Consider the following 26,254-nt stretch of genomic DNA (forward strand, 5'->3'; position numbering starts at 1 on the left):
AGTTGGGAGTAGAGGCTTCTCCTAGGGACATACAAAGAGTATGGAGGGTTCTCCTGCATGGCTACATGTGGGTTTTCCGAAGTGAAGACAGGCTCCTGGCCTGGGACCTTCCCCAATGGGTGACTTTCACTGTAGGGTTTTTCTAAGTAACTTATCTACAACAAAACTGAAAATAGTTTGTAGTGTCAGTTTTCCCTATGGATTTTTTCAAAGCCCTTTGATCATTTGGATAATGTCAGAAGCTGCTACTCTGCTGTGCACAAAGAAGTGAAAACAAACAAATAAAAACACCTTGACAGAAAATCTTTGAACAAATTTTTGTCAGCTTCCACATTAATTAGCGGCTGCATGGCCTGATCCTAGTGCATTGAAGTCTATTGCACTTTTGTCATTTACTGAAGTGGGAATTGTTTTGTGCCTTTTAAACTATAATTCTTCTTTAAGGCAGTGGATAGGGCAGTCCGAAATCTGTGTCAATTTCATTGACTTCAGTGGACTTGCAGTGGATATAAAGTAGCACATATTATGATCCAAATCACTTTTTCTGATATACTACATGGGGTTCGTTTGTGAATTTCAAATGCAGATTTTAACATTCTGCAAAATTTTCTAGACATTTGAAAATTCGACTTGATTTTTATAGTTTCCATGTTGGTGAATTCACCCCAGCTAAATATTATGAAACATATACACTTATAAGGAGGAAAAAAAGAGTTTATAAAATTAAATTGAAATATAACCAATTTCTCCCATTTTCATTTTTAACTTGCAAAATATTGCTGTAACTACATATTTGTATAGAATCCACATAAACAAACACTGATTAAATTCTAGACATGTCTCATCATGATGCACAAGGAGTGACGAATATAGGAATAGATTCTTCTCTCTATTATTTGTTATAAAGAATAACCACATTGAAGCTATTAGAGGTACTCCACAGATTCAGTTCTCATTAACACTGCTTTCTGGGCCAGATTCAAAGTCCGTGGCAGACTTTCCATTCACTTCAGTAGACTTCATTTCAAATTTGGCAGCCTAAAGGGACATTAAAGTGTTTGTAAATGTAATTTATACCTCCTTTGTCTTTCTCTACACAGCAGCATTACATCAGAATAACTGACATTATTCCAAAATAACAAAGAGCGTGTCTACATTGCAAGCTGTTATTTCGAAATAATGGCAAGCTGGAGGACTTCTTACTCTGACTCCTGTAACCCTCATTTTATGAAGAGTAAGGGAAGTAAAAGGAAGCATTTTCTTCCTTCAACTTCCTGCTGTGTGGACAGCGCCCAAAGCTGAATTAAGCTATTTCATCTTAAGCTACACAATTGATATAGCTTATGTTGTGTAGCTTAATTCGAGTTTCATCCACAGGCTCCTACATTCACATATCATGTAAAATACACAAAAAGGAATAAAGTAATTTTAAAATCCAGCATGTTTTGATGCATGGCTTTTGAGCCAGATTTTCCTCTAAAGAAAGTAATGCAGTAGAGGCTAGAGCAGGTTGAACAGATTCAGAGGCCAGAGATTTACAGAAAACCCTAGATCTGCAGAAAACCTCAGGGTTCCATCCTCCACCAATAGTAACACAAACATTATTGAGTACTATGGGTTGTGTGGCTACAACTGGGTACTTTGCATTGTGTGACTTCAGATGGGGGAAAAGGTGCAGGAGCTAATGAACCATTTGAGAAATAGCAATCCTGCTCCCTTGCAACTGTGCCTAATAAAGAAATTAAGATTAAAAAGCAGAAATGACACTGGCAGAATGGTTTATCAATGGAATGTTTCTCAAAGTTCTCCCAGAGATATCAGCAGATTGTTGGGCGAGTTCTGCAAAATTTTAGGCTTGGACTATGCTACAGAATTAAGTTAACATAAGGCAGCTTCCATCAACCTAATTATGTCAGTGTCTAGAGTACAATTCTGCTTCTGTTGAAGTTAGTGACACACTATCAGGGGCAGCCCACGGATGTAGGCAACCTCGGCAGTTGTCTAGGGCGCCGTGTTTAACGCAGCACCCAATGATGACATCACGCCATTGAGGGCTATGGAGGCAGGGGCACCAATCGTGCATTCCACTTAGGGGCGCCAGTTGCCGGCAGCTCTCCTCGAGCCGCTCCCTGCACACTATACAAGCATAATAACTTCACCTCCATGAGAGGCATGAGGCTTATGTCAGTGTAGTTAGGGAGAAACAACGTCCATGTAGACACTGCATTGCTAGATTGACTGACAGCTGAAGCCATCCATCCCGCCTCAGTTCTGACAGCCTTATGCTGTCAGGCTCGAGGCTGCCGTATTCCAGATTCCAATACCCCACGTCAGCCATTGGAAGCCTTCCTGGTGGAGACGCACATTACCAACTGAAGGAGCCAATGTGTACCAACCTCCTGACTCCTCCCACACCTCAACACCCTGCCCCAGCCTAGAGCCCACACCCCATACAAACTCCCTCCCAGAGCCTGAGCCCCCCCCCCCCACGCTCTGATCACGGCCACAGAACCTGTACCCTCTCTCAGAACATGCACCCCATCCCACACCCAAATCCCCTGCCAGAGACTGACCCTCATCCCTCCTTTCCCAACCTAAAGCTAACTGCCCCAGCCTAAAGCACACACCCTGTCCTGCACTCAGCCCTCCTGCCCCATCTCAGAGCTCACAGCCCCTCTCACACCTCAAGCCCCTCTCCCAGCCCAGAGCCTGAATCCAAACTCCCTCCCAGAACCTGACCACTGATCCACCCCTGCATCCCAATCCTCTGCCCCAGCCCAAAGCCCGCAACATGAACCCCTCCTGCACCCTAATTCTCTGAGAGCCTGACCCCACACCTCTTCCTGCGTCCCAACCTCCTGTCCCAGCCTGTGGGGAGAGTGACTGAGGGTGGGGAGAATGAGCAATAGAGGGAGAGAGGATGGAGTGAGCAGGGGACAGGGTCAGACAATGTGTGGCACAGGGGCATGGCTTCAAGGAAAAGGTGGTGCTGGCCAGGCAAGAGTCTTTCGGTTTGTATGGTTAGACAGTTGCCAGCCCTCCTGGGTAGGCACATAGAAGCCTTGGCTGTGCTGGAAGATTGTGACCAGCAGTATAACTGGCAGCTCACTGGGCACCAGCCAGAGCAGGCGCACCGTGTCTGCGAAGGTGCAGCTTGTGTGTGATGAGGGCCTATTGACTGTTCTGACTTGGAGCCCAGAATTGCTATTGGCAGCCCTGGGTAAAGATTATTTGAATGACCGTTCTTCATGATTCTTAATATATTGGGCAAGATTAAAACGTATTTTCTCTAATATAACTTTAATCAAAAATTAACAGTGCAGGAAAATGAGTCTCATTAATGACACGATTTCATGTGCTTTTTTTCAAAGCATTCCTAGTCTAAGTTTACTTCAGAAGCTTTAGGAACCCATATTAAATAAAAGAGACGATAATTTGATTGCTAACTTCTTTATAGAGAAGCTGTCAATTGATAATTACTTTAACACTGTGTCACTAAGCTGTAGATGTTCACTTTGAACATCATTATTGAAAGAAGATTATTTTTAAATGTGATTGCATTCCTTTAACCATTAACAGTAAGAAACTGAGGCTCAAGCAGATGTCATATATCTGAACAGCACCCAGATAATTACTTTAGATGATCTTTTAAGGAATTTTCACCTTAAAAGATATACATTCTCTCTAAAAATGTCAGATAATTTATGTATTATTGTTGTGACACAGCAAATCAATAATTTGTTCATAAAGCCTGCTCCTAGAAAAAATTACATTGCAGAAATTTGAGACAGGCAAGCAAAGTGGTACAGTATATGCTAGAGAGAAGTTCATTTTCCCTTGGAAATTATGGTAATTGGTGATATTTTCCCTAATTTAAGAGGGAAGCATGCTAACATGAAATGAATTACAGGAACTCTGGTTTCAAAGGCCCGAGGAGAGCAGTAAGATTAAGTCTTGAACTGTTGCCTTTGCTGTTTGAGTTGTAATTGAAAAATAAAGGGGAAGGTGAGAATGTCTAACAGCAGCGTCAAACTTGTTCAGCCGAATGGGTTAAATTCAAATTTAATTAGGATATAAATGTAAGACTACATTTTTCCGTCATTCCACTGTAGGGCATCCCACTGATGTCAATGAATAGTTTGCAAAAAACAAAACCCCATGGGTAGAATGCAACTTGATGCATATGAACCACTCAGAATTTTTTTCCGGGTTGTCCACAGACTCAGATAGACATTACCATGTCAGCTACACTTGGTTGACATTTGCAAGGTTTTCTTTACAACAATGAAAGCTTCAAACTTATTTTTTTAATAGAAGCTGTAATTCTACAATATTTGAAAATGGCTTGTTGGCCACACAAATACATTAGGTGGGTTGGAGCCTTACCTGTCACTGGATGACCGATGTCTCTGATTGAGATAAAAGTTTGGGTATGCAGATATGGATACAGATTTTGTATGTAGTGCCCTACAAATGTGCGGATGTCCACTTTATTTACGCAGGTATCTGCATCCATGAATGTGGATGCGGATATCCACTGTTCATTTTTGTGAATATAGATGTGAATGCTGATACAAATTTTCCACACAGGGTTCTAGCAATATCTGTAAATGCATATGGTTTTCTGAGGTTTGATTTTTGCATTGACAAAATTTCTTCACTATAGCAAAATGGTAGCACTGCTATAGTTAAATTTGAGACACTTATATTTAAAGAATCACTATTCTAAGTGCTCTAAAATCCTCTTGCTTACTTGGGCCAGATCTATACTAGACCCGGAAATTTGGCTTAAGGTACTCTCCCATCAGTTTCCCTTTCTCTTTGCAAGAGCAGGAGTACCAGATGTTGGTGGCTGCACCCTGGATATGTTTACACTAGCTCGGTAGTTCGAGCATGGTAGGCAAATGAGGGCAACCGGAGTTGCAAATGAAGCCCGGGATTTAAATATCCCGGGCTTCATTTGCATCTTCCCAGGCACCGCCATTTTTTAATCCCCCTTAGTCCGAACTCTGTGCCCACAGCTACACGCGGCACAGAGTAGGTAGTTCGAATTAGAATCTCTAATTCAAACTACCATTGAGGTGTACCGATAGTTCGAATTAGAGATCCCAATTCAAACTACCTACTCCGTGCTGTGTTTAGCCGCGGGCATGGATTTCGGACTAAGGGGGATTTAAAAATGGCGGCGCCTGGGAATATGCAAATGAAGCCCAGGATATTTAAATCCCGGGCTTCATTTGCAACTCCGGTTGCCCTCATTTGCCTACCTAGCTCAAACTACTGAGCTAGTGTAGACATACCCCCTCTAAGTTCAATTTAACGAGTCTTAACTAGACTAACTAAATTGAACTCTAGAAGATTGATTGTGGCAGCGTTGATCTTCTGCAGAATGAAGAAAAGGCCTTGGATTGCATTCATGGTGGTAAAAGGTAGAGTTAGTGCTTCAAATCTGAGTTTGAGTAATGGGTTCCTAAAATACAATCTCCCTAAAAAGGTACCTTTAAATTAGTACAAACTTAAACCTTCTCTACATGTACTATTATTGATCTACATATAGATAAATCTAGTTATAGATTATTTCTTCTGCCAGCAACTCTCAAATGGTATCAATATCTATCCCTAGAGTTACCCTAAAATTTAAGCTTTTGGGTGTCTCAAAAATAACCTACCTATTGCCTGCTTAATGTTCTGAACCTGAGGTAAGGAGCTTCAGGGTAGCTAAGGAAAAAAACTTGAAGGACACTGAAGTCACCTTCCGCTAAAGTGATTGACACAATTTGTATGTTTTCTAAAACAAAACATCTTTTTATTAATATAAGTAATACATCTAAAATCCTAAACAAGAAACAAATCTCTTATTGCAAGTTAAAGAACATTTAAACTACAATAGCACAGATTAAATGATTCTAAGATACAATATAAAAGACAACAATATAAAAGAAAATTACAATTAACCATTCAGTCACATGTGCACTCATACTAATTATACCATACTTAAGCTAACCTGTAGTTAAAAATAACAAGTTTATTTTCTAGTGATTCTGCTGAATTGTTACCAATGTTGCTGATACTTGCTGCTGAAGTGGCTTTCCTCACCAGTGTTCCTCTGAGGATTCAAAACTCTGTCTTCCTCTCTCTGGAACTCTTTGATCCTCTTAGCAACTTTTCCGTTTGCTTAGTAAGCCCTTAAATCTTTCTTCTTGCTCCTTTACAGCAGCTCTTCTCACCAGCTCCAGACTGACCTCTCTGCTTGTTCTCCGATCTTTCTCTCTCAAGTATCTTAACTTCCTGCATTATATACTGTTTTATCAGAGTATTTTTACTGTTATTTTTAACCCCTTTTGAGCATACTTACAACACAGATTACCTGGACTTCAAACTGCATATGCTCATTGCCATACATTATCTTATTCTGCACATACTCACTCATGTTGTTTCTACTTCAGAGCCATGATTACCTCATCTGACCTCACTGCTCATGCTATAGGCCAGGGATGGGGAACGTTAGGCCAGGGACCAGATGGGGTCCCTAGCTTGCTTGGATCCAGCCCCCAGGGCTCAGGGCTCCCCACCCTAGCATTGGGGAGCCCACACTGATACTCCAGCCCCTGCTGCCCCCACCCCACTGATTTTTCTGTGGGTCAGAGGCCCTAACCCAAAAAGGGTTCCCCACCCCTGTTATAGCCATTTACTTCATGGCCATAACTCATTTTATTTTACATGAACTGGGTATGGTCCAACATTAACCTACTTAGCTGATTTTTGTATTGACCATATTTGTGATCTGCAGCTTCCATTCTAGGGTAGAGTGACTACTGCTTACTCAGAATAGAGATTAGTCGTACAAAATAGAGGCAAGAAAATTTCTCCTGCGGTGAAAGGGCTGGTCACTCAACCTGTCCCCTTTTTAAATCAGTTAACTGCTTAAATAATATGTTTAAGTGGTTAACCAATTAAATGGGATTTTAAATCCTTAATAGGAATTGGCATTATATAAGAACTAGACCATCAGTTATTTTACCAAAGTCACCAAAATATTTTTAAAAGGAAAAATACCCAGTGTATAGTTGTCTCTTGATCCAGCAGTAATAAAAGAAAATGTTACTTTTATTCATTAATGAAAAGTTCTTCTCAATTTTGTATATATATTTTTAAAAGTTTGTCTATTTATCTGTTTGAGCAAGAATTAAATGGTATACAGCTTCCTCTTATCATAACTTTAATCAGTGTAAAGATTTGGTTGTGCCAGGAAAATGGGATGTGCCTGGAATGTGATTGCTTCTCATAAAATCAATCAGAGACAGAATCACCAAATCAAGAACAGTCCTCAAAACTGACATAACTGAGCAAATGTTGAAAGAGGCTGAACCAAGACAAGCCAGAAAAATAAGATGAACCTAATATAGGATTGTTTCTCAATAAACCTTATAGAAAAAGAGACAAAAAGGAGAAATGTGAAGTTTTGCTCTGTTTTGTCACAGCTAAATCAATACTTACAGTTTGAAAACTAGAAGACCATGTTATTGAAAACCAAATGGATTATAACCCTTTATTTTAAATATAGCGAACAAAAGGAGTTTATAGGGAAGAAGAAAAAAATACTCTTGATGGAATTCGCTTTTTAAAAAAATGACTAAAGCTAACTTCATAATAATAACTGTATTTTTGAAAAAAAAATCTTTTCAATAAAACATGTACATTTTCCTTTTATTTTCCCCAAAAATTGAGTTAAGGACCTAAGCTATATCTGGTAAATCTCCTAGTATTCTTATATTTTAATATATGTTTTACTAATTTTGTCTATTAATAAAGGTCAAACAATTATAGTCACCCAATATTTAACTTTTCCACACAAATCCGAGGATATACCTGCCCCAGGAACAAGCTACGTTTCTGTTACTTAGGCCTGACAACTTAATTTTTTAAAGTGCCATTTTTATTTTCTGATTCACTATAGCAGTCATGGTAATCTCTGTTATTATTCAACATCTCTCTCTTCTTTTATATAAACCAATTTGTCTTAACAATACTTTGAAAATAAAAAATTAGGGCTGTTGATTTAATCACAGCTAACTTATGTAATTAAAAAATTAATTGTGATTAATCACAGTTTTAATCACAGTGTTAAACAATAGAATGCCAATTGAAATATATTAAATAGTTTTGGATGTTTTGCTATATTTTCAAATATATTTAATTACAAAACAGAATACAAAGTGTACAGTGACTACTTTATATTGCTTTTATTACAAATATTTGCATTGTAAAAATTATGAAATATTTTTCAGTTCATTTCTTTATTGTGAAAGTGCAACTTACAACTGTAGATTTTTTTGTAACATAACCACATTCAAAACCATAAACATTGTAAATGTTTAGTGCCTACACTCAATCCTACTTCTTGTTCCGCCAATCTCTAAGACAAACAAGTTCATTTACATGGAAAAGAGATACTACTGCTTGTTTCTTATTTACAATGCCTCCTGAAAGTGAGAACAAGCATTCACATGGCAGTTTTATAGCCAATGTTTCAAGGTATTCATCTGGCATATATGTTAAACCTTTATATGCTCTTTAATGATTTGGCCACCATTCCAAAGGACATGTTTTGATGCTGCTGATGTTTGTTAAAAAACACTTGAATTAAATTTGTGACAACTCTTTGGGGGAGAATTTTATGTCTTTTGTGCTATTTTATCTGCATTCTGCCATATATTTCATGTTATAGTAAGCAGTCTTAGATGACGACCCAGCACATCTTTAAAAACATTTTTGCTGCAAATTTGACAAAAATAAAAAAGGTACCAATGTGAGATTTCCAATGATAGCTACAGCACTCATAAGAATCTGAAATGCCTTTACAATCTGAGAGGGACATGTGGTGCATAATTTCAAAAGTCTTAAAAGAGAAATACTTCAATATGGAAACTACAGACCCCAAATCACCAAAAATTAATATCTGCCCTGTTCTGATGGTATCTGACTCAGATGATGAAAATGAACATGCATTGATCCTCCTTGTTTTGGATCTTTATTGAGCAGAGCCCATCATCAGCATGGACACACGTCCTCTGGAATGATAGATGAAGCATGAAGGGACATATGAATCTTTAGTTCATCTGGCATGTTGATATATTGCAACAACAGCTACGATTGTGCCATGCAAATGCCTGCTCTTGCATTCAGGTGATACTGTTAAAAAAGAAAAGGGCAGCATTGTCTCCTGCAAATGTAAACAAACTTGTTTATTTGAGTGATTGGCTGAACAAGAAGTAGGACCCAGTAGACCTGTAGGCTCTAAAGTTTTACATTTTATTTTTAAATGCAGGGCATATTTTTACATAATTCTATATGTAAAAGTTAAACTTCCTGATTATTTCTTTAGTTTCTTACAGTGCAAATATATGTAATAAAAATAAATATGAAGGGAGCACCGTATACTTTGTACTCTGTGCTGTAACTGAAATCAATATATAGAAAATACCCAAAAATGTGTAAATAAATGACATTCTATTATTAACAGCATGATTAACCATGATTAATTTTTAATCAGTTAACAGTCCTATAAAATTAATGAATATTGGGACTAAATTCAGGTTATTGCACTAATCACACTCTATTATAGAGATATCTCTTGTTAGGTAAGCAGCTGTTACGATTACATTATTTTAATGAGGCTACTCTTGAGAGTGGGAATACAGGAGTCACACAGATTCTAAATATACCTTCTGATGAGACTGGGGCTAAGTCTACACTGCACATCAATTTTGAAATAAGCTATTCAGGAATAATTTTGATATAGCACGTGTACACTGAAGGGAAGCCTCAAAATTAGTCCGAGGCTTCCCTAATGTAGATGTACTATCTTGATTGAGAGCCCCAGGATCACTGGGAAGGAATAATTTAGAATGGCCCTGGCGAGCAGCTATTTTGAAATATCATCAGTGGAGTAGCTACACATGCCTTATTTCAAAATAGTTATTTCAGAATAGGCGTTATTCTTCTCAGAATGAAGTTTTCAGATTTCGGAATAAGCCATCAGTGATTTTGAAATTATTTTGAAATAATGGAATGGCTGATATTCTGAAATAACTTTGCTGTGTAGACATACCCTGTGTCATGGAAGATCTGGATGATCTTGTAAATTGGAGTGATAGCAATAGGATGAAATTTAATAGTGAGAAGTATAAGGTTATGCATTTAGGGATTAATAACAAGAATTTTAGTTATAAGCTGGGGACACATCAGTTGGAAGTAACGGAGGAGGAGAAGGACCTCGGAGTCCTGGTTGATTATAGAATGACTATGAGCTGCCATTGTGACATGGCCGTGAAAAAGGCTAATATGATCTTGGGATGTATTAGGCGAGGTATTTCCAGTAGGGATAAGGAGGTGTTAGTGCCATTATACAAGGCATTGGTGAGACCCCATTTGGAATACTGTGTGCAGTTCTGGTCTGCCATGTTTAAGAAGGATGAATTCAAACTGGAACAGGTACAAAGAAGGGCCACTAGGATGATCCGAGGAATGGAAAACCTGTCTTATGAAAGGAGACTCAAGGAGCTTGGCTTGTTTACTTTAACCAAAAGAAGGCTGAGGGGGGACATGATTGCACTTTTTAAATATATTAGAGGGATAAATACCAGGGAGGGAGAGGAATTATTTAAATTTAATACCAATGTGGACACAAGAACAAATGGATATAAGCTGGCTAGTAGGAAGTTTAGACTTGAGATTAGACTAAGGTTTCTAACCATTAGAGGAGTGAAGTTCTGGAACGGCCTTCCAAGGGAAGTAGTGGGGGCAAAAGATCTATCTGGTTTCAAGAGTAAACTAGATGGGTTTATGAAGGGGATGGTTTGATGAGATAACATGATCTTGGTAACTAATTGACCATTCATTATCAGTGGGAAATAGGTCAATGGAGGGTTGATAGGAGTTACTATAGAGAACTTTCTGGGTGTCTGGCTGATGAGTCTTGCCCACATGCTCAGGGTTTAGCTGATCGCCATATTTGGGGTCGGGAAGGAATTTTCCTCCAGGGTAGATTGGCAGAGGCCCTGGAGGTTTTTCGCTTTCCTCTGTAGCATGGGGTATAGATCACAGCTAGAGGATTCTCTGCATCTTGGGGTCTTCAAAGTATTTGAAGGCTTCAATATCTGAGATATAGGTGAGAGGATTATTCTAGGAGGGGTGGGTGAGATTATGTGGCCTGCACTGTGCAGGGGGTCAGACTAGATGATCATAATGGTCCCTTTTGACCTTAAAGTTTATGAGTCTATGAGTCTATGCTCTGTGGATTAAGCTCTGAGACTAGTATTAAGTCTTTTTTTAAACATATAAGAAAATGCTATTTGGTTTCAAGACACATTTTGTAACTTCTGTTAAAACTTGTGAAATCTGACATTGATTCATACATCTGCAAAGTAACCAAGAAATAAACATTTTAAAAATAAAATCTATCTGATCCTGTATATCTTGATTTCCCTTCTATTCCCCATGACACTGGGAATCTGAGCAGTAGAAATTCATTATATTGACATGAAAAAAACACAGTTCATGTGTATAGTACAATGGATTCTTGATTTCTGATTGGAACCTCTTGGTGCTACCATGATTTAATTACTCTTCCTCCTCATAAAAATAATTATTAATTATACTGAAATGAATTTAAAATGATTAATTTATGATGTGTGTAAACTCTCCATGACTACCACATCTTCCTCTCTAGTGTACGATGGATATTATTAAAAATGCCTTCTGTATCCCAGATGGCTTTATCTGAGAACACAAGATATATAATGTAAATGTAAATTGAAATTAAATATATATTTAATTTTACAGATGGATATGTCCTAAGAAGCAATTTAGTGGAGAAGTAAGTACAAAATAATCTTCTGGAAATTTGTCATAACATGTTCAGTTTTGCTGTTAACTACTCATTGCACAACTAAAAATTAACATAAAATATGTTGTTATAGGAATTTATTGCTAAATTACTTAGGAAGCTTATCCTTCTTAAGCAGTTGTCACTTATATTTTGTGTTTGAAATTACCTGTGGAACTACTCCTGTATTACTGATCAAGAAATTTAGGACTAACCATTGAAAAATTACACACAAAACACATGCCTTAATCTATAATTTGTGTATGATAACCATGATTTAATTGCACATTAATTTAATTAAAACTATGGCAATTTCATACGTTTAAATATATTAGACCAATTTCTCCTCTAGTTATCTCCTGTGTAATCTTATTGGAGCTGCACAGATATGACACAAAGCAGAATTTGGCTTAGTATTTCTACTCTCAATACAAGTTGTACCTCCCTGTTCCTGGGCTCTGTGATCCGGCAACATCCGTGGCTCAGCACCAACCCCAGGTATTCCCTGGAACAGGGAGGTCAGGCCGCGGGACAGAGTGCCATAGGGGGCACCGACAACTCAGCTGGAAGCTCCTGTGTGTATGTGTGTGTGAGGTGGGGCACAACGGGGTGTTCTGGCTCCAGCGGCAGCTGTGGAGCTCCAACCCTAGTGGTGGCCAGGGAGGTTTGGTCCCAGCCTGAGGAATTCCAGCCCTGGTTGCACAGCTCAAGTCCCAGCCATGGAGCCAGGTGGCTCTGGAGCTCTGTTCTAGCTGCGGGGCTCTGGCCATGGTGCTCCGGTCCCGGTAGCAATGGGACCGGCAGCATCTAGAGAGCCCCGGGGAGCAGGGGCAGCAGCACGGGCAGGCTAGCAGCCTAAGCCAGTGGCAGCCTGGGTCAGGAGAGGAGGGATTTCCCCTGGTCCGGCACATCTCCTTGTTTGGTACCAGTTAGGTCCCAAGGGTGCCCAACCAACGAGGTCCAACATGTACTCAGTCTAGTTGTAGTGATTTCAGCATGTAGGGTCTGATCCAAAGCCCATTAAAGCCAATGAGAGTCTTTCCATTGACATCAGTGGTGTTGCTATCAGGTCCTTAAACACCTAATTAGATGACAGATTTAGGCCTCACTCCTAACGCTTATAAGGCAGTTAACTTTAAATATGTGAGTTGTTCCGTTAAAGATAATGGGACTATTTGGTTACATGAATAAGTGCATATGTAAATAACTTGTTTTGAAAATATACCCTTTGGAGAGTATGTATTATTTGTAGATGGGCATTAGCTAAATGTGTTGTCTAGTATTTGCTTTCTCCAGTCCCATTATTATATTGCTGAGCATCTTTTGAGAAAGGTTAAGGATGTGATGATCCCCTCTGCTACTGTTTTCATTTATTTGTTACAAAATATATATTAATGATTGTTTAATTTTAAATACCATTTTGTAAAAGCAGTTTTTTAAATCATGTTTTCTTAAATTATTATTTTTCAAAAAGGCCATTTTCCAAAAAATGTTGCTGTTGTCTGTTCTTTACGTTCAATTTGCTTGATCACATTGTCCTCTCTGGCTGTCTTGATTTCAGAATTTTCCTTTTTGTTTCTTTAACTAGTTGTGTTTAGTTACTTGATATGTGTCTAGACCATGCTGCGTGAGTTTGTATCTACTTGCAAATGACAATTTTAAGAGGTTTTTTTTTTAAGATAAAACATTTTTCTCTTTCTACATTTACAGTGATGGAGAAATCTATGATGATATTGCTGATGGTAGGTTGCACATTTCAAACTATCTTAATTATTACATGTAATGTAACTGAAATAAATACCTTTTTAAAAGTATGCTAGTAGTGAATTATTTTACAATCCTAATATTTTTGAATTTTCTTTCCCATTCAGGTTGCATCTATGATAATGATTAATCTTGAATGATGTTAAAGTGTGAGCATCATTGGGAGGAGTATCTTCCCTGGAGTTTCAATTGACATAAAACATCAGTAAAGCTGATTAGTCACAAGTTACAGCTCTCATCAGTGATTACTCTTCTACATGTGCAAAGTTTTGGTTAGCCTATGTAGAACTTCAGATCTTTTGGATTTATTGCTTTGAATGGCATTTCCTCTTTGTCGTGTATCAATCAACACAACTAAAATTTGGGTAATCTGAAACAGAATTAAATTTTTCATCAAATAGTCCACTAGTCCCTGTAAAAACAATTCATTGGGTAACATCACCAGAGATGTCAGTTCACAGCTACTAAGGATATAGGGAGCCAGCAGACCCTGGTGCCATTAACTGCCCACTTTGTGGAGGACAGCATCATGTAAAAAAAAGGTAACTACCTATGAAAAGAGAAAATACAAGTGGGAGCCAGAGAAAACAATATATCCTTGACCCAACTTTCCAATTGTAATAGTAAGGGTTAAAGTGATACACAAAGCCATGTGCCTCTACTGCTAAAGTTTTGTACTGTGACAGTAATAACCTGTAATGTTCTAAAATTATCATTAAATGTTTGTATGTTCATTTTGAATACATAATAATATACAAGAATAAACATAATTTATGGAGTTTTATATTACTTATATACAGCACTCTGAGATACTAGTCATGGAAGGCTCTACTTAACTATAGCACATTGTTGTTCAGCAGATTTTCAGGAAGTTTTTTTTCCTAAGATTTTACTCTGTTTAGTTTAAAAAGGGAACTTGTCACATTTTTATTGTAGTCTAAGCAATTAAAATTGACTTATAAATGTATAATCTGGTGGGAAATAGCCTCTGGGTTTAATATATATACACTGACTCAAACTGCAACATTCTGATGCTGAGATTTTTCTTTTAAATATTGCTTTCTTACACTAGGTCACCCTAATGTAGGGAGCTCAACTTAATTATAATAAAACCTATTTCTAAAACTGTGCCAGCTTCATTGATTATGCTTTTTTTTTTTTACAAGCAAGCAAGTCTTTAAAGTAAAATGACTTATGTCATAATAATTAATATTACTTTGTACTTATTAGTATCAGGATCTGTTGAAAATACAAAAGTATGAATAATTAATGACAAACATAGAAACATGTAGAAAATGAAATGTTATTTGTAGCTTTTCTGGTCTTGCCTACATTGAAGAGAGGGACAGGGTGGATTGAGGTTCAGATCTTCCCATAGGCCTGATTAATTCTTCTGGGATTCCAGGGTTAGTGGATTTTGTGGACCCCCAAGGCTCTGGGATGGGGCCAAAATTAGTGGTTCAGTATGTGGGACAAGGCTGCCAGTGAGTAGGATAGGAATGGGGGGTGCAGAATCTGGGTCAGAGGTGGGATGCAGGAGTGGGTGAGGGTAAAAGGTCTGGGTGGGAGGTGGCATGCAGAAGCAAGGGAGGGTGCAAAGCCTGGCCAGGAAGGAGATTTTAGGAACAATGGAGCATGCAGGAACAGGTTGAATGTCAGGTGTTTGGCTGGGAGGGGACAGTCAAGAGCAAGGTGGGGATCATATGTCCAGCCAGCGGGAGGGTGCAAGAGCAAGTGGGGGAGGGGAGTAGGGTGTGGGTTAGTGGAGAGGGTGCAGGAGTGGGCTGGGTGTAGGATATCTGACCAGGGGAGAGGGTGCAGGTAGGTGTCTGGCCAGCAGGGAGGATGCAGGAGTAGGCTGAAAGTTCATGGTCTTGGCAGGGGGATGCATGAGGGGGCTGAGAGTGCAGGTTCTGGGCATGAGGGGAAGGGAGGGCACTTACCTGACTTTGTGACCTCTGCCACTCCCAGGAACCAGGTCCCAGGTATAGCCTCCCGCTGCTCCCATTAACCGTGATTCTGATCAATGGGAGCAGCAGGGAAAGCCTCCATCAGCATGTTTGTACACTGCTGTTTCCCCAGCCGGGGGAGGGGGAGCGTCAGTGCGCAAAGCCACTTTTGGTTCCACTTCTTCCCCACGAGTCAGATCACGCAGTGAGGCCTGGGGCTTTCTTCCCCACCCCTTCCCCACTCCAAGCCAGCAGAAAGCTGGTGCTGGTGCTCCAGCCTCACGGCTCCCTCCCTTGCCAGATTGAAGGGGGAGGGAGGTGAGTTTGAGCCACAGACCACCTGCAAGGTATAGACCGCAGACCCCACTTTGAGAGCCACTGCTCTAAGGTATGCGCCTGAGTGGCTGCACATGAGAGAATAAAGGGCAGCCCACCTAATCAGTGGGTTCATGTAAGCCTGGCTCCACTAATTAGGTGCCTGGACCCTGGAGAAGAGGCACATATGAGGTGGTGGCCTTGGGGGGGAATAGAGGGTGGGGGAGAGGTTGGGGAAATAGGAAGTATGTGGGGGCAGTGCAGTGATAAGAGGGGTGGAGAAAATTTGGAATGTGCAGGGCTGCGGAGGCCAGAGAAAGAAGTTACTTTTCCTAGTTCCAACAGCTGCTGGGGAGAAATGGTCCTCCTTTCCAGGCCTCAGCTTTGTAGCTGTTATGGTGGGGGAAAGACCCCCCTCCTTCCCAGCCCCTGCTCAGGAGTTGGAGGGGCTGCCACAGCCTGGGAAGAACATTTGGAAAGATTATTAAATGGTCTACTGAGACTCTCAGAAATTTTCAAGAAAAAAATGTTTCAAACCACTACATTAGGATAAATATAGCAGTTATTAGCCACTCATGACAGTAACCACTGTCATCTCCACTGTAGACAAGGCCTGGGAGGATATCAAGTATATCAGAACAGGTTTTTAAAGATGTTTAGTAGCAAACAAAATTTAACATCACATAAGCAGCTGTAAGCCATAGCCTAAATGATATTTTAAAATCACAGATTTTTATACTTCTGGAGCCAGTTTTGAAGTTTTGCGTCTAATGTAGGCCTCCAGTTCTGCATTTGGATGTTCAGGTCAGCACACAGGCACATCAGTATTTATTTGAGACATTTTTAAGCACCACTGTTAGCACCCAAATTTGAAAACTGGCCTGTCTGAAGTACCATGCATGTTTTCAGCTATTTAGCCGCTACATTCTGTTTTATTATTCAAAGACGCTGAAGACAATGTATCAAAATAGGGATGTTCCAGAAGACTCAGTTGGAATTCAGATGCTAAAATATAGTGGTACCTTCTAGCTAGTGGAAAAATATTTTCTTACCTAGTCAACTGTAATTATTCACAAAAATGTCTGTGTTGAATTCCTGTGTAAACAACCGATCTTGTTCCTCTTACAGTCAATGACGTGACCTCAGTGAGAATGGAATCAGACCCAGACCATTGTGTACAATTTACCCCCATGTAGAGGACCACTATAAGGGCTTTAGAAGGACTTGACTGGAACATAGGCATCTTTGCTGTCTCCTTGCAAAAGGTGTGAATTTCACCCTTTGTGAGAAGTGAGGCTTTTAGCAATACATTTGAGTATTTCTTCCAGTTTCCAAGTAATCACATTATCTATCATAACCATATGATAACCATATTATAACAGATGTAGATATTGGATTCCAGATAATAATTAAACATGACCAGTTCAGACTGATTACAAGTGTCATAACATACTAGTAAATTACTAGAGTAACTTATTTTTATTTTACCAATGCTATTCTCAGGCTACAATATTTTTTCTTTCTTGTAAATGAAAGTGTGCATGTCCAAGAAGAAATGTGGATGCACTGCCTTGTGCCAAAATTGCCACTGAGCAACAGACAATATGTAAATCAATGTTACGATTGATGTGGCAGCATATTACCTCAGATGTGACATTACTTTGTTAGTAATGACTTTCCTGTAAGCAGGAAAATTTTGTACAGAAAAATCTGCATTATTGAAAAACAAAGTATGGATCAGCTTAAGATTGTATAGTGTTCTTTTCTTTTATGTAGTTGACTCTGTCATCTTTAAAAATTCCCAAGGAAAGGCAAAAGATACTGGTGCTCTGCTCACATTTCTATCCTTACAATCCCAAACTATATCCATAATCCTGGAGTAGTTCAATATGGGTACATCTATACTGCAACACTATTTTGGGATAATAGAGTATCCCAAAATAGCTATCCCATGTCTTCACATCAAGCCCATTATTTCAGGCTCTATTCCGATGTCCCTTAAAACCTCATTCCATGAGGAGTAAGGGACATTTCAGAATAGCGCTTTATTTCAGAATTTGATGCTGTGTAGACAGTGCCAAATGACAAAATGAGCTATTTGAAATAGCATCGAAATTTTTCAGCTCAAATTGTGTATCTTATTTCGAGTTACGGTGCAGTGTAGATGCACCCTATGATTGCTAAAGTATTTAACAGTGATATAGTTAAAGTTGTCATTAAAGCGGAGGCAATTCACTGTTAAGACCCACTTGGGTCAAAATGGGGTCAGTTTGCCCTCTTAGGAGCAAATGTTGCTCCCTAAGCAACATGGAGAAAGGAGGGGTGAGGACCAAGAAGTGCTGAGAGAAAAGGAATTCTCCTTCCAACCCAGTGGTTTTGAAGCCATTTTGATGATTTTACTACAGGCTATGGATTGTACAGTAGCAAATGATTCTCTGTGTATTCCTGAACAGGGGGGTTACATCATGAGCCCACATAATTGCAACTCCACAGGCTACTTCCCACACTATGTTAATAACTCATGTCTGTATGGAGAGTCCCCTTGTAGAATCCTTCCCAGCACCAATCCTATACATTCCAGTGGTTTTAGGGCCTGCTGTGGAGTTAAGGCAAATTTACTGCAGTCTGTTACTATGACTTGAACATTGTGTCAGTTTGATTGCAAATATATCCATATGAATGCAAAGACGTACAAACTTCAAAAATAGTGTAAATAAAAATTTAAGATTCTGAAGGAGCTGATGGGGCCAGGAGCAGAGTATGGCTTTTCTACAGTAACTTAATTCAACCCCTAACATGTGTACATCATAGCTCTAAACCATACCACAAAAACGTAAATAAGGTTGCAAAGTTGAGCACAAAAAATTAGGAAAGGATAGAATTAAGGTTGTTTGTGCAACTTTAATTCTGCCCTCTTGTTACTATGTGTCTTATAGTATTTAATTGTGCATAAAGTCTATAATTAATTGCATGATGTACTATTTCTTCTACAGAATCCCTTCCTCATTCAGTGCATAAGGTGAGACCAAGGAAATTCAATCCTCATTGTTCAGTTAGTGCCTCCTGCCTTATTTACTGCACACTTTCCAAAACTGCACTTAATATAGATTTAATTATTCTGGGCTTCTGGATGGTTCTCAATAAAAAATAAATAAATGAGATATTCATTAATATTAATTATTTCTCCATCTTCACAATTCTCTTGTGAGACAGGAAAATATAATCTGTATTTGTGTGATGAGAAAAGAAGGAATACACAGAGGAAGGCCAAGACTGTCAAAAGTGTATGCTAATTTTGGGTGTCCAAATGACTTCAGTGTTAAATCTAAGGCAGTCACATGCTTACATTTTGCTAAATTGTGGCCAGTTTTATGCAGAACAGTTGCACAGCATATGTTTATGCTTGGGTTGCTACAAACTTATAAAACAGTTGTATTTAAACAAAGTCTTAGCATTTACAGGATATTGTAGAAGGCAGCAAATATTAGGGAAAAAAATCCTAATATTGTATAATCTACATTCCCTGGCTCCTGATAACCTCTTAGAGTTTGTTTGTTTGTTTGTTTTGGGGTTTTGCTGCTGCTTGACTAGGGCATTTACAGTGTCTCTTATATAAAGCAGCAACCCAGGAGCACCATAATATTGCCAATTTGGTAAGCACAAACATTATGAGACAGAAAAAGTAAAACCTCTTCAAGCCTGGATTTTTTTTCTAATTCTTTTTTTTAAATCTGACTTCTGATTTTCTCTCTCTTAGCAGGAAAAGCTCCTTGCTTCCCCCATTTGTGTGCATGAATTTTAGGTAGGGAATGTTTACAAAATGTGCACACAAACTGAGTCATGTCCTATTTTCCCCGAGTGATGGAAGGGCCAAGTTCTCTAGGACCATGTTCTGGCAGCTCTGTAGGCACCATTTTGGGCACTCTTCTTAACTCCACCTCCTGCTCTGGATGCTATTTCCAAGTCTTTTGCAGTCTCCTGTCTCAGTGTTGATTTGAAGAGGCACTATCTCTTTAAATCTGTACTCTTTTCTTTGCCGGGGTGCTGCCCCATGCGAGAGGCTCCTCTGTCCTGTTCCTTTTTTGTCTCTGTCTTTGGTTTTCCTAATATCTATCACTAAGGCTATGCTTAGACTACAAGGTTTTTGGTTTTTTTTTAAGTGGACTTTTTTTGAAAAACCTCACCTGCGTCTAGACTGCTGCTGAATGCTTCATTTGCATAAAGGGCTTTTCAAAAGTAAAACCATCGTCCAGATGCAGTTCTTTCAAAAAAAAAAAATCATTTTTTGAGGAGTATAGGATCTTTTGAAAAAGAGTGTGTTTTTTTTCAAAAGAATCGTGTGTAGACGGCGGTTTTACTTTTGAAAAGCCCTTTTTCGAAAGACCACGCAGCCACATTATGAAAACAAAGCGTGGAAAATTCAAATCCCAACTTCATTTGCAATTTCGATCTGTCCAATTTACAGCCCTCTTTTGAAAGAGGGATGTAGCTTAGACATACCTTAATTGTTCCACTGTCCCATGATTCTTTGACCATGATGCTCTATTCCCTAGTCTTCTGCTTTATCCCTTGCTTTTCTGATCCCTCTTCATTACTCACCTGGTCCTGTGTTCTTGTCTCCTGAGCATTCATACTTTTTATGGCTGTGCAGTTTAAAGATTTTTTTGTGTGCGCAAGATTCTCAACTTAGTGGGTGACTGCAGCAGAGGCTTTGTGATGCAGCAGCCAATAAATAGGACTATGATTCGGGTACTTTGAGTTTCATATCCAATAGAATATGAAATTAGGCTACATGCTTTTCTTCTCTCAGTATCATCCAGGGAGTTTTCTCCAGCATCCAAATAGGATGGCTAGGTGCAAGAGAGCCATAATCACGCATCTCACTGAGGCAAGCTGAAAAATGAAAAGTGTCAGGTGTGTTCTTTTGTATTCCATCACTTTTTTCTACCTCTTTCATTACTAGAGTGCATGGTGACAATAAAGCCATTTTGTACTATGACAGTAGCTGGTTCTTATGCTGTACATTAAGTCCAGTAAACAAACTCAAGGTGTTAATCTATTTCCAAGAAAGGTCAAGAAGAGAGATGTGAAATTCATAAAAGAGTCGCATATATACATAGACTTCAAAGTTCATCAGGTTTCTAGCTGTATTAGTGAGTTTGCTGGCTTGAACCTTCTGGAACACATCCATAGCTTGGATGGGTCATTTAGTTCAGAGCTTATTTGTAGAAAGGTTATGCCAGAGGTCAGGGGTGGCCCATGAGCCTAAGCAAACTAGGCAGTTGCCTAGGGCGCCACTGGCCCGGGTGCCCGACGATGATGTGGCAGGCGGGGGCGCTGATCGCACTTTCTGCCTGGGGCACCAGCCACTCCTGCTAGAGGTAAGAAACACTCAAGACAAAATGGAGAAGATGAAGCTAACCTTTGCCATGCAACTTGTATTTCCTCTTTTCCAAATACAATCTGCCCAGCAGTGACCTGGAAGCCTTAGAGTTCTATCCATAAACATGTCCCTACATGCCCTGTTGAGTCAGAAGGTGTAGCCCTTGACCTTTTCAATTGATTCCCTTTACTGTTGCTGTTCCTTGATGAGTCATCAAATAAGGTAGGGAGCGGTGATGCCAAGCTATCATCCAGAAGCATAAACACCAGTCTGAAATACAGACATACATACATACCTATAAGAAACTCATAATACAAAGATAATACAAACACAAACAAGATTATCATACTTGGAAAATTATAACATTTTTGCACATACCTTACAGGGCATATCTGACACAATTTTTTTTTGTGATTTTACAATACTGGTGTTCAAAATATCCTGAATTGTCCCTCGATTCCATATAGCATCACAGTACATAAGGATTGAAATTGTGCTGTTCCCAGTCCTGCGAAGGCTGTTCTTTCCAGGGCATGAACTTTGAAAGTCACCAGATAGGGGAGCAGACTTCCTCTACAGCAGACTTCTATGAAGATCTGGCAAATATCCAAGTGGAAGTTACTTTCTCTGTAATAATTGGTGCTTGAAAATAAAACCTCAACTTTTTTTAATGTTGCAAAATTGATTTTCCTCTTGTCTTCATTGGAGTGGAAATAAATATGGCTCTCATTGGTATGACACTACTTTGTGGATCATCATCATAAGCAATTTTGGTTTTTATTAGCAGAGTTGTTAGATTGAGTTTATTAATTAAACTATTAATAGAGATATAGCCTAGTCTAGTCTAGCTGAAACAAAAAACAGGACTATGTAGCACTTTAAAGACTAACAAGATGGTTTATTAGGTGATGAGCTTTCGTGGGCCAGACCCACTTCCTCAAGCCCATGAAAGCTCATCACCTAATAAACCATCTTGTTAGTCTTTAAAATGCTACATAGTCCTATTTTTTGTTTCATTAATTAAACTGTGATCCCTCTGCTAGCTGACTGTTTTGCTCTGAAACAACAAAGCAAAACATTATCCCACATTTAAAAAGTGACTCTTTTTTAACTACCCCTATTTTTGGAAGAATAGTGGTAGAGTTCTTTTTAACACGAGTGAGTGCCTGTATGGCACAGATAATGGGCTTAATAGTTTATAATTTTGTAGCTCACAGGATTCAAACAGAGTGCTGGGACAATTTTTATTGTGGGAGTGCTGAAAGCAGAAACCTTGTACATTTGAACCTACTTACTTTGGATGTCTCTAATATAAGAACATCTATGGTATGGAGGAGGAAGTGGCTATTCATGCTGCTGCTTTTCCTTCTGCCAAGCTGGGGGGAACGGAAGCATAGCGATGTGCTTCCCCTGCAGCTTTTCCTCGCTGTTCCCATAGCAGTGAGGGAACAGGCTCTGGGAGCAGCATGAGGCATAGAAATGCATGTACCCCTGGGAGTGGGGCATCAGGTAAGTGCCCCATTCCCATCCCCCTCATGCCCAGACCCCTCCCTGGCCTGGCATATCTTTACTCATAAGAACTAAAACAATGTTTCCTTGAGGAAGCAAAGGAGAGGAGAAATAAGCAGGAATATCCTATTTGACTCCATCCAGGATAGATTATCCTTCCTCAGGCCGAAACTAGGACTAAAGACATAAGAAAGGACTCATGCATATAAGCCTTTTATTTGTTTTACTCTTTGCTCTGTGTGTTTTATACCTTGGAGGAATGAATAAATAATGCTTTATTTTGAATATGCTATTTCTGAGTATCTGCAAAGTTATACTGTCCCACACTTCTGTAGGAAAACAGGTGATAACATCAAGTTGGGACTATTGTAAATAGGATTGCAAAGCAGGGGGCTTCAGCTAAGCAAGCCAGTATAAGAGCTGTTGTATGGAATGGACCCTCATGCCCTCTCTCACATTGACTGGCTAAAGTGCAAGGTACATTGACAAAGCTGTATGAAGAAGTGAGAACTACATTGTCCCAGTTTTATAGCTTGATGAGACTATCCAGAGCTCTCAATCCCATGGCTTTCAAACACATTAAATTAATTTCTAAGAGTTAACAAAGAAAATGAAAGTCAATTTTAATGGTATAATCATATTTTTAAATCAAACATGCTTGTCATAATCTCAATATAGACAAGATGATTTTTATATCGGTGCTCGGTTTTCTTGAAAAAGGATTTTTTACAAAAAATCTCTAGTCCAGCAAGCTCAGCCTGGATTATGGAATTATTCCAAGGCTCTTCCTATCCCATAACATTACCAATAATAAAGGAACTGAAAGTTAAATTAGGACTTCAACTACATCTGTGCAACTTGTTTCTTCCAATTGATTTTCAGAGGCATGTAACCAATGGAAATTCAAGTAAATAATTCTGTTGATGATGATGTGTAAAATACAATCTGTAGCTCATTCCCTTTTAGCTGTGTTGGCTCTGCAAACAGCAGTCAAAGCTTATTTTAGTCACTAACATTAGCAAGAGGAGATGTCAGCACTAGATGATTTGATGGAAAAATACAAAGAGTACTGTTGAGTAAGACAATGACATTTTTGTATAAAAACTTTTAAGAGTAAAATTGCACTTTGAAAAGTGCAGAGCTCACTTGAGAAGATTAATGCCATTTTATTTTAATTTTGTGTGTTCATAGTTTAATGTCATGGCTTGTGTGCTAAGTTCTTTAAACTCTTCTTCTGCATAATAAACAGCTATTTTTCACAAATAGACTTAAAAATCAAATGTTTAAAATATAAAGGATAATTTCTATCAGTTTATAATATTAAATCGTATCTTTGGTATGGACAAGGCTCAGTTGAATCAATAGCACATGTTGCCTGGGGTAGATGAGATTGCCTGAGTAATTTCATTCTTCTCTGTGATTTCTAAAACAGATATTGGAGCATTGTCTTTTGACCCAAGTGATCTCTCTTTTAGAGGTCTCCAAAGTTGCACTCCTTCTTTTCAATATGTATGTTTATTCATAGGGTAAATTATGAATAGTTTTGTGTGGCAATGCTGTTCACATACACCTTATCTATTTTTTTCAGTGGGATGATTGCCTCTTTTGGGGTCTATGTGTCCAATAGGGAAAAAGTGCTAGGATAAGAGACAGCACAGTGAGATGGTGGATAAGATAATGTAATAGTTCAGAATACATGCTATCAGGTGGACTTCAGAGAGAAGAGAATGGTTGGCAACCTGCTTAGTATCAGCTGCAGGACACAAAGCTGTTATCCTAACTTGAGCTTGTAAATGCAATTCAAGGTGTTCACGTTGATCTATACAGCTCCATGGCTACGTCTACACTGGCCCCTTTTTCGAAAGGGGCATGCTAATTTTAAACTTCGGAATAGGGAAATCTGCGGGGGATTTAAATATCCCCCGCGGGATTTAAATAAAGATGTCCACCGCTTTTTTCGGCTTGGGGAAAAGCCGGAAAAAAGCGTCTAGACTGGCCCGATCCTCCGGAATAAAGCCCTATTCCGGAGGATCTCTTATTCCTACTTCCTACTTATTCCATCTGTGGTCCTTCAGAAGCAGAGTTTCCTGACCTTCAAGGCATGTTTTAAAGCACTTCTGCTTACTTGGTCTTTCGCCATGCATGAGGGTATAAAAGATGTGGCGTTTCTGTGTTGGGAGACCATATAGTTAATGAATTGACTTAAATCTTTGAGCATGTGCTTAATTTGTTAAATATTAGAATTTTATAAAATATTAAATGAGAGAAATACATCAGTATATAATATTAGATAAATACTCCCATTATTTTATTTAGACCCATAAAAGCAATGTGGAATTTTAATTTTGTTCTTGTTCTTTTTAATTAGTCTACATCTGAAAATAAAAATTCCCTGACAAATATATTTGACATGGAACATGTCCAGTGGTTCTACTTATTTGAATTATGACCTTGTCATTGAGCAAGTGCAGTTTGTTTATTTTTTGTACCTGACTTAACGGTTCAGCCACGACATCTTAAGATGCTGGTTGAGTCTGTCATGTAGGAAGGCAGTTTCCAGTACTGTAAGCTCTTCTGGGAGGGAGACAGGGAAGCATTTTGCCATATTTTCCTCAAAGGTGTAGAAATAGATTGAAAGCAGCACAACAGGGTAAGTGACAGAAGATAAGGGCAGGCTGAAGTTTTCTAAAATGTTTGTTTACATCTACCATTTTTGGGCCTTTTCATGAACAACAGTTTCATTTGCACTGCTTACCGGGTCAGAGGTAAAAGCTGCTGGAGAAGTCTGCTAAAGTTACAAGGCTAGAAAAGTAACATCTGATCTAGTGCCTTGTTGGCAACACTTCTTATCAATAGTTGTGATTGTCTGGCGGGAGGTAATCAAATGTTTTTGTTTACCCTGAAAGCCCTAGCTCCTGCTGGAATTCAGTGAGAAGTCCAGCTCCCACTTAAGAAACAGATAAAGAAAAAACCCTCCAGCCCTCCTGGTCGCAGAGGCGCAGCCACGTGCTCCAAGTGCAGCCAAGTCCCACCAGACGCAGACAACCTCCCCACCATTGATACACAGAAACCACCTCGCGCTGTTAAGTCCAAGCTCAGGCTCTCTGGATTCTGGGGCTTTCCAAGACTGTGAAAGACTCAAGGGGCTGGAATGGGAGCAGGGCGGGGGAGAAGCGGCAGGCGCGAGCCAAGCGGCGGGGACCCGGGTCGGTGAAGGCGGCTGCCCCAGCGCTGTAATTTAGCCCGTGAGGCTCCCCCTGCCTTGGGAATGGGAGCAGCGAATGGAGGGAAACGCCCCTCGGGGTGCTGAGGGAAAGCGCTCTGGCCGGAGGGACGGGCGATGTGTATGTGGCGGAGGCCGACAACTCCCCCAGTCACACCAGGCTCATTCGCCGGCGTTTCAACTGCCACGCCGGGGCCCCGCTCCTCGTGCCGGCCGCTCCGCGC

At 39.5% G+C, this 26,254-nt stretch overlaps 1 protein-coding gene across 4 annotated transcripts in view; it reads left to right on the forward strand.

Annotated features, from left to right (window-relative positions):
* The window catches only part of FYB1 (FYN binding protein 1), a 121,453-nt gene extending 106,674 nt beyond the window's left edge, over positions 1-14,779 (forward strand). For all 4 annotated transcript variants that reach the window (XM_014581770.4, XM_075932510.2, XM_075932511.2 and 1 more), the window contains 3 exons: positions 11,845-11,878; positions 13,598-13,629; positions 13,759-14,779. In XM_014581770.4, the coding sequence (XP_014437256.3) occupies positions 11,845-11,878; positions 13,598-13,629; positions 13,759-13,781 (89 nt within the window). In that variant the 3' untranslated portion in view covers positions 13,782-14,779. The remainder of the gene's footprint in view (positions 1-11,844; positions 11,879-13,597; positions 13,630-13,758) is intronic.
* Positions 14,780-26,254: the final 11,475 nt, after the last annotated feature.

Source organism: Pelodiscus sinensis, chromosome 6 (assembly GCF_052426305.1).
Source record: "Pelodiscus sinensis isolate ZL-2025 chromosome 6, ASM5242630v1, whole genome shotgun sequence".
NCBI lineage: Eukaryota > Metazoa > Chordata > Testudines > Trionychidae > Pelodiscus > Pelodiscus sinensis.